The 11,354-nt window shown below is 47.3% G+C and overlaps 1 protein-coding gene across 4 annotated transcripts in view; it reads left to right on the top strand.

The window, feature by feature from the left end:
- The first annotated feature begins 28 nt into the window (after nucleotides 1–28).
- The window catches only part of ANKS3 (ankyrin repeat and sterile alpha motif domain containing 3), a 30,915-nt gene continuing 19,589 nt past the window's right edge, over nucleotides 29–11,354 (top strand). For 2 of the 4 annotated variants that reach the window (XM_055341216.1, XM_055341215.1), the window contains exons 1-5: nucleotides 29–177; nucleotides 2,878–3,049; nucleotides 5,181–5,379; nucleotides 5,581–5,702; nucleotides 7,149–7,230. In XM_055341216.1, coding sequence (XP_055197191.1) covers nucleotides 2,880–3,049; nucleotides 5,181–5,379; nucleotides 5,581–5,702; nucleotides 7,149–7,230 — 573 coding nt within the window. In that variant the 5' untranslated portion in view covers nucleotides 29–177; nucleotides 2,878–2,879. Of the gene's footprint in view, nucleotides 178–224; nucleotides 522–2,877; nucleotides 3,050–5,180; nucleotides 5,380–5,580; nucleotides 5,703–7,148; nucleotides 7,231–11,354 lie in introns of those variants that run through there. The other 2 variants (XM_055341218.1, XM_055341217.1) reach the window with 2 other exon arrangements.

Genomic DNA, 11,354 nt, shown 5'->3' with positions numbered 1-11,354 from the left:
GCGAGCGTCCCGGCGTGCTCCGCGCCTCCCGCAACCACTTCCGGGGCGGGAGCGGGGCTGCGGGGTCCGGGCGCTGCGGCGGCAGCCGGCGCGGAAGGAGTCCGGGCGTGCGTGGCGGCGAGCGGGCCGGCCCGAGGGAGTGCGAAGGCGGCGGCGGCGCCCCGGGGCCCAGCGCAGGTAGCTCGGGGGCGGCCGAGCCCCCTCCGCCCACCTGGTGCTGCCCCCTGCCGCGCGCCTGCGGGGCCCGGCCGCTTGCTCGCCGCGGGGGCTTCTGGCTGCACTTCCGCTTCTGCAGCCGCGCGGCGGCGACGGCGGAGCCACGTGCGGTGCGGGGTTACCGGACGGGGGCGGCCGGCGACGTGGGTGCAGCAGTCGGGGCTCGGGCTGGGTCCCCGGGTCGCCGCGACGAGACCTCTTCCCCGTGCTTGTCTGGGCTGAAGGAACCCGGCCCCCTGAGTGGGGATCCGGCCCTACGGACGAGCATAAGCGTTCTCCGCAGAGCAGCTACCCGGTCGTTGAGGGTGCGGCGTGGGGCGCGCTGTTGGGGGAGGTGGCATGCGGGTTCGCCCTGCCCGTGCTCCTCTGGCCGGGTCTGGTTGTGATCGCCACCCTGCAGGCTGTCAGCCGCCTGGGCCTCCGATAACGGGAGCGACCTCGTGGGCTCCACCCCGGAGGACGGAGACGCCCACAGGAGGCTTGGAGGGTGTATCGAAAGGGTCCCTGAAGCGCCCAGGCTCTTTGGGCTCTTACCCTGCATCTCCTGACCAGTACTCCTGAGGTTGGAGTTTCTCACCTGCAGAATGAGAAAGCTGGTTGATCTCCGGCTCCGTGCGTGTCGGCAGGTGGTGGTACCAGAAAGCAGAACTTTGCGCTGAGCTTGGTTTCCTACAGGCCCACCTCAGCTGTGTGACCTGGGGCTTGGAAGCGTTCTTTTAGTAGAGACTGAGATCCTAGTGGCACGTGTGAACTGCTGGGGCACCTTTGGGCCGTGGGAATGGATGTGACCTAAGTTTTCTCCTTTTCTCTCTTTTCTATTCTTGCTTTCTTGTTCTTTCCCACCCATAGTACAGTAGGAGACACATGTTGCTCATGGACCAAATATTCTAATAGACTAATGGCTTGGCATGAATTTGGTTCGATATCCCAGGATAAGTGGCTGTCATGATTGTAGGCTCTTCGTCCTGGTGTTGTTGCATCTCTGGGAAAGTTCCATCACCCCAGGAATTTACCAGTCTATCCCCCCCCATCCCTGCCCGCCTTCCTACTTTTTTATTTATTTATTTATTTATTTATTCATTCATTCATTCATTCATTCATTCATTCATGAGAGACACAGAGAGAGACAGAGGCAGAGAGGGAGAAGCAGGCCCCTCACCGGGAGCCCATATGAGACTCACGCCCTGACCCGAAGGCAGACGCTCAACCACTGAGTCCACTTTCAAGGAATGTGTAGGTGGATTCCTACTTTGCTGAATACCACTCACATCCTAGTTTCCGTGCTGGGACTTTCTTTTCTTTCTTTCTTTTTTTTTTTTTTAAGATTTCATTTATTTATTCATGAGAGAGACAGAGCGAGAGCGAGGTAGAGACACAGGCAGAGGGAGAAGCAGGCTCCATGCAGGGAGCCTGATATGGGACTCGATCCTGGGTCTCCAGGATCACACCCTGGGCCGAAGGCAGGCGCCAAACCGCTGAGCCACCCGGGCTGCCCATGGGACTTTCTTTTTAAGATTTATTTGTCTCAAATTTTTATACAGTAAAATTCACTCATTTGGTGTTTGGGTTTATGAGTTTTAATTAACATACAAAGTCAACATACCCCACCAGTCAAGAATCAGAACAAGTATATTACCCCCAAATTCCCTTTTGCTGTCCCTTTGTGGTTTCCCCATTCCTTACCCCTGATACCACCCATCTGTCCTCTTGCCCTTCACTTTTTTTTTTTCCCGGGAATGTCACATAAATGGAATCATACAGTGGGTAGCCTTTGAGTCTGGCTTCTGTTTAGCACATTGTGTTTGAGGTTCTTTTTTTTTTTTTAAGATTTTATTTATTCATGAGACACAGAGAGAGAGAGAGAGAGAGGCAGAGACAGAGGCAGAGGTAGAAGCAGGCTTCCTGCAAGGACCCCGATGTGGGACTCAATCCTGGGACTCCAGGATCATGCCCTGGGCCAAAGGCAGGCACTAAACCATTGAGCAACCCAGGGATCCCTGTGCAGAGCTAAATTTTGATAGAACTCCAAGTCCAGGGTTCTTTCCCACCACACCCAAGAGGTGATTTGGTCCAGTGACCCAATTAGCATTTTTTGACTGCCCATCCAAGAGGTTGTCGGCCTTCCTGAGTTGTGGAGAATTCCCTTTGCAGGACTGGGGCCTGAGGAGTAATGGAGGCAAGTACACAGCCCAGTGCGTGACTCACCATATGTGCTCCTCTTTTTCTGTCTGGTGGCAGTCTCACTAGTCTCAGCAAGATGGAACTGCCCAAACCTGTACTTATATCATGAAAATTTTCTTTTTTCTTTCTCTCTTTCTTTCACTTTTTTAAAGATTTTATTTGAGACAAAGAGCGTGCACAAGTGGGGAGGAAGGTCAGAGGGAGAGGGAGAAACACGACTCTGCTGAGCAGCGAGCTCGATGAGGGGCTTGATCCCAGGACCCTAAAATCATGACCTGAGCTGAAGGCAGATGCTTTACTGGCTGAGCCACCCAGGTTCCCCAGTGAAATTTTTCTAAGTCTGTCCCAGGAGTTTATTGCATTGACAGTTTGCTAGGATAGTGACATAGCTGCCTCCTGCAGGTAGGAGTGTGACCATCCTGTTTCACTCCCTGGAGCCACCAGGAAGGAAAGACCTAACCCCTGGGTTTCCCTCCACAGTAATGTCGGAGCTCAGCGATGAAGCCAGTGAGCCAGAACTCCTGAACCGCAGCTTGTCCATGTGGCATGGGCTGGGTGCTCAGGTCAGCCGGGAGGAGCTGGCCGTCCCCTTGGATCTTCACACAGCTGCTTCCATCGGCCAGTATGAAGTGGTGAAGGAATGTGTGCAGCGGTAAGAGATCTTAGGAAATGTTCCTTCTGCTTAGATTTGAGTACCATCTCTGTGGCTTCAGATCTCAAGTAGAGCTGTCAGTAAGCTAATGGGGCCTCGCACACAGTCGTAGACATTTCATACGCATCAGTCAATCCCCGTGTCTCAGTTGTCAGTAATGATTTATGCAGGACATAATAGGTCAGTTTTTATTCCTCCGAAGAGATGATTTAAATTTTTTTTCATGGGCTTCTGAAACATTTCAGGCTTTCTTTAGAATCATTTTATGGTTTTTACGAATTGCAGAAATGTTCAAACAAAACTAAAATAAAGTTAGAAAGTGAGGTCCTGTGGCCTTCTTTCCCAAGAAAGGTCGTTTTTATCTCTCATGCCTTCCTCTCCCTTCTAGCTTCTACCCTAGAGGAGGAGGTGGTGGTGGGGGTTTCATCTTCCTCTGGGGATTGCCACCTGCAGTCTTATACATGTTAATGTAGTTTTGGGAAAAGGACCAATCTCTTCACCTCCACCCCCCTTGCACCTACCTACCTCCTTGTTTCAGTGTTTCATTGATAACTTGGAGAACCCATCTGTGTCCATACCTTTTTCAGTTCCTAGGGAGCCAAACCAAAGCTTTGTTTAAGCCTCGTGTTTCTGGTTCCCACGTCTTAGCCATCACTTATAAATATCTGGCCAATTGAGTACAAGTGCAACTCCGTAGTAAGGAATAATCTGTCGTACTCCTGTATCAGGTGGTCTTAGGAATGTGTAGCTGGGTACACAGGCACATTCCCAGTTACAACTCTATTCCTCTGACATTGTTGGGCGTTTTAAACCTTTGGGTGTGCTTTTTAAATCCACAGTCCAGAATGGCTCCCCAGGGCAGAGGGGAAGTATTTGTGCCCTGGTTGGGATTGTGGCCCTAGCTGTCACCAAGGCTTGCCCACAGTAAGCAGAGACCGGGGATCTGAGGGGAGAGGAGGCATCGGAAGGAGGATTGGGCCCAATTGGATATGTCAGAGCCTCAGAGATGCTCTACCAGGGACTTGGCCCTTCTCCAAGTGGAATGAGCGCTCCATCAGTGGACCTCATGTGGCCAGAACGAACGGGCTTCTGTGCACTCTCCCAACCAGTGGCTGCCACTCTTTCCTGGGATAAGGACCTTCTGGAATGGCTGCATGGACATCCCAAAGTCAATAGAAGTTGTCAGTGGATGAAAAATAATTGTCTGGTGGGTGTAGCTTCCTGTGTGCATACCTTTGAGAGGCACAGACTGTCATCGATGGCCACTTGTTGCCTCTACTGGAGGCAGGGATTGTGCCTGAGGAAAGGCTGTGGGACATGACCACCTGGAAGTGGATGTTCTTTCCATACCCCAACCCCAAACCCCAGACTCTAGGCTGGGAAACCCACGTTTGTTTGTTTGTTTGTTTGTTTGTTTGTTGTTTGTTTTCCTGTGGGAAACGCTTTTCCAGAATTTTGATGGAAATCAATGAGAAAGATAGGATCCTCTGGTCAATGATTTTCCAGGAATGTTTCTGTAGGATGAGGTGACAAAGGAGAAGTATTGTCCATTCTCTGAATCCCTTCCCCTTTCCACTCAGCCCCAGAAAAGCAGATTCTGGTCTGTTGGTAGAAGACAGTCAAGGCTCCAGGTCACTTACTTGACTCTGGCACTCCTGACAGTCTGAGCCAGATCCTTCTCTGTTGGGGACCTGTGTGTGTGTAGGCTGGTTAGCCACATCCCTGGCCTCCACCCCCAAATGCCAGTAGGTTTTCCTTCCCCAGTTGTGACAACCTGTAATGTCTCCACACTGTGCCAAATGTCTCCTGGGGGGCAAAACCACCCCTGGTTGAGGAGCATCTGTGTAGCTGGGGGTAGGAAAGAATTGCTGACCTAGGGGTAGGAGGAGGGGCCGATGATAATGGGCAATTGGGGGAGGATGACAGCTCTGAGGACTTTTCAGAGGCAGCTGTACAGCAAACAACGGTTTCCCCACCTGCCTCCCCTGCCCTGTGACGTCCAGGGTGGCAGGTAACTTCTGCTTCTGGCTGTATTTCCCGCTTTTTCTCTTGGTTCAGCCTCACTGCTGGCTTTGGTAAACCTCACATGTGAGATGGTTGGACACATCTAGCATATCTTGCGTTTGTTTAGGAGAGAGTTAGATTTGAATAAGAAGAATGGTGGTGGCTGGACCCCACTGATGTACGCCTCCTACATTGGACATGATACCATTGTGCACCTGCTGCTTGAGGCGGGGGTGAACGTGAATGTGCCGACCCCAGAAGGGCAGACTCCGCTGATGCTGGCTTCCAGCTGTGGCAACGAAAGCATTGCCTACTTTCTCCTCCAGGTGAGCTATGAGGGGACTTAGGCCCAGAAACCTGAGGGGCTCCTGGCTGCTCTGGTGGAGCTGTGAACCATTGTAAACATAGTGTGTGTATGGATGCGTGCTCGAGTAATCACTTTGGTTCTTGCAGTGTGACAGCCTGGAGGGCACCTGCCCCACACACGGGAGCTGAGGCTGTAATGAGCATTCTGTGTTTTCTTGAAGCAAGGTGCTGAGCTGGAAATGAAGGACATTCAAGGCTGGACTGCCCTCTTCCACTGCACCAGCGCTGGGCACCAGCAGATGGTCAAGTTCCTGTTGGACAGTGGAGCAAATGCCAACGTGAGGTGATTACCAGGTCTTTAGTGGTCTCTCTGACTCTGAGGAGGGCAGCTGGGGAGGCAGCCATGGGCCAGAGTGCAGGGTAGCCCCTGCCTTGGGCAGAGGGAACAGGTCTGCCTGGGCCAAGTGTGGTAAGCTTGGGGATAGTCCCAGCTTTTTCCTGTATCTGTCAGGGGACACTAGGTGTAGCACTTTCAGTGCCCTGAGCCACATATTCTTTATCTGAAAACTGGGGATAGCAATACGTATGTCATGGAATTGTTAGGGAATTACACGTGCTGTCATATATCACAGCCTGGCATAGTGAATGGCACTTGATTGACGTGCATTAAATGCTAATTCCTTTTTCCTTATGGGCTTCTGTCTATATCGATTGAGGTGATGCTTTGAAAGCAGTCATGAGTTTTATAAGCTGGAAGGGGTGTTGTCTAAAGTGTGTCACGACAATAATCCCCTTTCAACACAGCGAGTACCAACCCAGCATCCAGCTGGCACAGTGCACACCCTGGGGGAAAATCATCCCTTGTAAGATGCACCAGAGTTTCACATGCCACTGAGAAAGAAATGCCACTGATTAAAATGCCACTTGCCAGGGATCCCTGGTTGGCTCAGCGGTTTAGCACCACCTTCAGCCCAGGGCGTGATCCTGGAGTCCCGGGCTTGAGTCCCACATCGGGATCCCTGCATGGAGCCTGCTTCTCCCTCTGCCTGTGTCTCTGCCTCTCTCTCTCTCTCTTTCTCTCTATCTCTGTATCTCTCTGTGTGTCTCATGAATAAATACAATCTTTAAAAAAATAAAAATAAATAAAATGCCATTTGCCTATGGATTTTAAGATAATTTCTGACTTCAGAAAGGTGAAAATGTGAAAATGGTGTGTCTTAGCCTGGATGCAGCCCAGGATTTAGCCTGGTTCCTGTCTTTTAGACCAGCGTGAGAGAAGTGAGGGTCAGGAGGCATCTGCAGACAGCGCTGAGTGAATCGGAACCAAGCACAAAAATAAGTATTAGATACTAGGCAAAGTAAGGACAAGGTAGATGGTTATTCTTGGAGCTTTTGGGAGGATTCCTGGAAGATACTGAACTCAAAAGATTGGATCTGGATAGGTGGACAGGAGACACTGGCTTTCAGTGCTCAGTGAAAGGCAACAGCTGCTTTTTTGCTTGTAATGAAAATGGAGATTTAAGAGATGGCAGGTGGAAGAAGTTTAGAAGGAGTGAAGATCAAGAGACAGATTGTCTTTAGGAAAAAAGACTAGAGCTGATGGTAGAATCAGAAGAATTTATGAACCTGATGTGTTGATGTGAACTTTTCTTCCTGTTTCTGGCAAGAGGGAGACCTCGATGCTTAGGGATGGGTGACAGGCCAGCTTGGTTTTTGGTCTGCAGCAGGAAAGCTGCTGCCTGGCTGAACTCTTCTCCACTAATAGTCTGGCCTGGCCTCTCTCTTGCAGGGAGCCGGTGTATGGATTTACTCCTTTGATGGAAGCAGCTGCTGCTGGCCATGAAATAATTGTGCAGTATTTCCTTAATCACGTAAGTGACCCTGTTTATTACCTTAAAATTTAGTCACAGCGGGTGAGGAATCCTGTCCCTGAAGTATGAGCTAAAACAGAATTTTCTGCTGCATAGAAATAGCTGCTCTACATTTATTCAGCACATTTTCATTGTATCTACTGATGCCAAGTGTTGAGTGGTGCTCAGGGATACAGTGGTGAGTAAAAATAGACACCTTTCCTGTCATAATTTTGAAGATGCTATTATTTGAAAAATATGGAAAAAAAATATATTTTTTAAAATTTTTATTTATTTATGATAGTCACACACACACACAGAGAGAGAGAGAGGCAGAGACACAGGCAGAGGGAGAAGCAGGCTCCATGCACCGGGAGCCCGACGTGGAATTCGATCCCGGGTCTCCAGGATCGCGCCCTGGGCCAAAGGCAGGCGCTAAACCGCTGCCCCACCCAGGGATCCCTGGAAAATATATTTTAAAAAGTAAATAACACTTATGATCCATGACTTGAAAACATGATGTAGAGTAAGAATGCTGAGATTTTCCTTCCTTTTCAACCACCCCCTGTTCCTCCCCAAGATGTCCATGTGGTTTGATAAAGAGACAGCCCAGGACTTCTCTGCATAGGAAGGTCTATCTAGACAGGTGCAAACATGAGTGGGATTCTACTGTGTATTTATTTTCTCCAGCTTTTGGAAAATCGCTTAATATGCCATGGGGTTTTTTTCCTTATATGTTATCCTATGTATAGTCCGAGCCATAATTTAGTCAGTTCCTTATTCGAAATTTAGGTTTCTGACATTATACAGTTATAAACAGTGCTCCAGGGACTTGTCTCTGTAGGGTCAGCTTCAGCATGCATGCTGGTATACCGTATCACTATAGGAGGGATTGCTGGTGTTCACTTGTTACATTTAACAGGCCCTAATAAAAAGACAATTAAAAAATGGTGGGGATCCCTGGGTGGCTCAGCGGTTTACCACCTGCCTTGGTAAATAAATAAATAAATCTTAAAAAAAAAAAAAATGGACAAAGGATCTGAGTAGACATTTCTCCAGAGATAATTTTTAGATGGCCAATAAGCACATGAAGAAATGCTTGACATCATTAGTCATGTGGGAAATGCAAATCAAAACCACTAGGGGCGTCTGTAATATGAAAGGATAGTAATAAGAGTGGGTGAGGAGGTGGAGAGGTTGAAACCCTCACACACTGCTGGTGGGAGTGTAAAATAAAATGATGGAGCCTCTTTGGAAGACAGTCTGACAGTTTCTCAAATAGTTAAACATAAAGCTACTATATAACCCAGCCATTCTCCTAGGTATATACCTGAGAGAACTGAAAATAGGTCCACACAAAACCTTACAAATGTCCACAACAGTGTTATTCGCAGTAGTCAAGAGATGGAAACGCACATGTCCAATAACTGACAGATGGATAGGTGAAATGTGGTATCTCCACACAATGGAATATTATTCAGCCATAAAAAGGAATGGAGTTCCAACACCTACAATATGGAAGAATCTTGAAAATATCATGCTCAGTGGTAGAAGCCAGACACAAAGGACCACATATGATATGGTTCTCTTTATACAAAGTGTCCTGAATAAGCAAATCTGTAGAGATAGAAAGCAGATTAATGGTGGCCTAGGGCTGGCAGCAGAGGATGGGGTGGGAAGGGATGATGAGAGTTGGAAATATTGGGGAGAGAGTGGTGGTTAAGAGGTACAGGATTTCTTTTTAGAGTGAGGAAAGTGTTCTGAAGTTGACTGTGGTGATGGTTGTATGCCATCGAATTATACACTGTGAGTCAGTGAATTGCATGGTATGTGAATTATATCTTAAAGACATTAAAAAGTTTAGTGGGAGAAATAGTAAGTCCTAACAAATTCCCACTGGAAAAGTTGTCTCTTTTGCCTTCCCTCCACCCAGTAATATGCCCACTTTTTCATGTTTTACCAAGCTCTGGAAGTTAGTTGTCTTAAGTCTTTGCCAGTGTGATGGGAGAAAAGTGGCATCTCATTTTGGTTTGTACTTACTAGTGAGGTTGAACATTTAAACTACAAATACATTATTGGCCATTTATGCTTATATTATGATCTGTCTGTATTTTGGGGAGTCAGTTTATTGGATAGTTTAGCATAATAAAATGTTAACATGCTATCTTTCTTTGAAAAAAGAATTTGGAGGGCTCCTGGGCGGCTCAGTCAGTTAAGTGTCTGACTTGGTTTCCACTCAGGTCATGATCTCAGGGTGGTGAGATTGAACTCCGCACCAGGCTCCGTAAGCCCGCTTGATACTTTCTTTCCCCCTCTCCCCATCCCACCCCGTGTGTGCGCTCTCTCTCTCTCTCTCTAAGTAGATACATAAATGAAGCAATATGCCTGGTCATAGACTCTAAGAGAAAGAAGAAGAGAAAGAATTTCGGGATGGTACCTTCACATGGTAAAACTAGGCTCAAGACTGAAGGGGCACAGGGCCTGCCTGCCCGCTTTGCCTTCATCTCCTGATCTCACCCCACAGCTGCTCCCCAGCTCGCTTTTACTTTCTTTCTTTTTTTTTTAACTATCCGTCGGGGAGATTGTTCTATATTAGTGTATGTTAATCTCTTTTCTCTCTCTTTTTCGTGGCTGCACAGCACTTCCATGTAGGGACGAATCAGAGATTTAATAGTGGTCTGCAGATGGAAGTAAGTCATTGTCAGCCACTGGCTGTCACACACAGTGCTGCGGAGACTTTCTGCATATACATCTCTGCACACGGGTGTGACCACCTCTGTCTACTTCAGTACTGAAGGTAGAATTTTGTGTGGAGTGTAAGTGCAGTCTTAACATAGGGTTGCCCACTTGCCATCTGAAGAGTAAATTGTACCAACTTATGCTTTCCACAGCAGCAAGAATTATGAATTTTAAATTTGAAGTACTTTCAATGTATAGAAGATAATACTAATGCAACCCACACGATCCCAAAGTGACCCCTAAACAGATGTTGATCTGCAGCTTTCCTGGCCCTGATTTTATGCTTTCATCACACACTGTGTGTCCTTAAGGAATGAACAGGTTTAATATATTTTAAAGATTTTTTTAAAAATATTTTATTTATTCATGAGACACACAAAGAGAGGCAGAGGGGCAGGCAGAGGGAGAAGCAGGCTCCATGCAAGGAGTCCAATGTGGGACTCGATCTCGGGAATCCGGGATCCAGGCCCTGAGCCAAAGTCAGGCACTCAACTGCTAAGCCACCCAGACATCCCTATTTTAAAGATTTATGTAAATAACGTGTCAGACTGTATGTGTCATTCAGCACAGTGCTGATGCATGGGGCATAGTTCACTCATTTTGACAGCACTCTGTGCATTGAATGTTTGAGTCTTTTATATTTATCCATTCCTCTTTTAGTGTATCAAGTTGTATCCACTTTGCTATTCCTGACAGGGCTGCAGTTCCCATTTTAACTTGTTTTCTCAAGCCTGTGTGAAGGAATTTAAAAGAAATCAGGATGTATTCTGAATCAAAGCAGAAATTTTGGTGTGTAGGGTGGGTGAGTCTTAGCTTACTTTCCTCCATAGTCATCCTGATTTATATCCTGATAGCTCTCTTCTCCCATACTCTCAATAACACTTGGTACCTGGTATCAGATGAGCTGTCTCCTATTGATTTTTGCCTTTCCCTGATTTCTGGTGAGGTTGAGCATCATTTCATTTACTTATCAGTCATTTGTTCTCCTTTGGTGCAAATAATTATTCTTTGAAGTAATTCTACTTACTTGGACCAAGCACCCCTAAGACCTCACATAGGGTCAAGAATAGATAGGTAAGAGCTCAACTCTGTTAAAAGCATAACCTTTGCTTCTGAGTTTAGTATTTATTTATTTATTTATTTATTTATTTATTTATTTATTTATGATTTATTTATTTGAGAGAGAGCATGGGTGGGAGGGAGAGAAAGAATCTTAAGCAGACTCCACTTAGTGTACTCAGTCTCTTGACCCTGGAATCATTACCTGAGCCAAAATCAGGTGTTGGATACTTAACTGACTGAGCCACCCATGTGCCCCTAGAATTTTATTTTATTTTTTTAAGATTGTATTTATTTATTCATGAGAGGAAAGAGAGAGAGGGAGGGAGGCAGAGACACAGAGACAC

This window comes from Nyctereutes procyonoides, unplaced genomic scaffold (assembly GCF_905146905.1).
Source record: "Nyctereutes procyonoides isolate TBG_1078 unplaced genomic scaffold, NYPRO_anot_genome, whole genome shotgun sequence".
In the NCBI taxonomy this organism is placed as follows: Eukaryota; Metazoa; Chordata; class Mammalia; order Carnivora; family Canidae; genus Nyctereutes; species Nyctereutes procyonoides.
The sequence above is the reverse complement of the archived record's forward strand: the minus strand, read 5'-3'. Positions and strand labels throughout refer to the sequence as shown.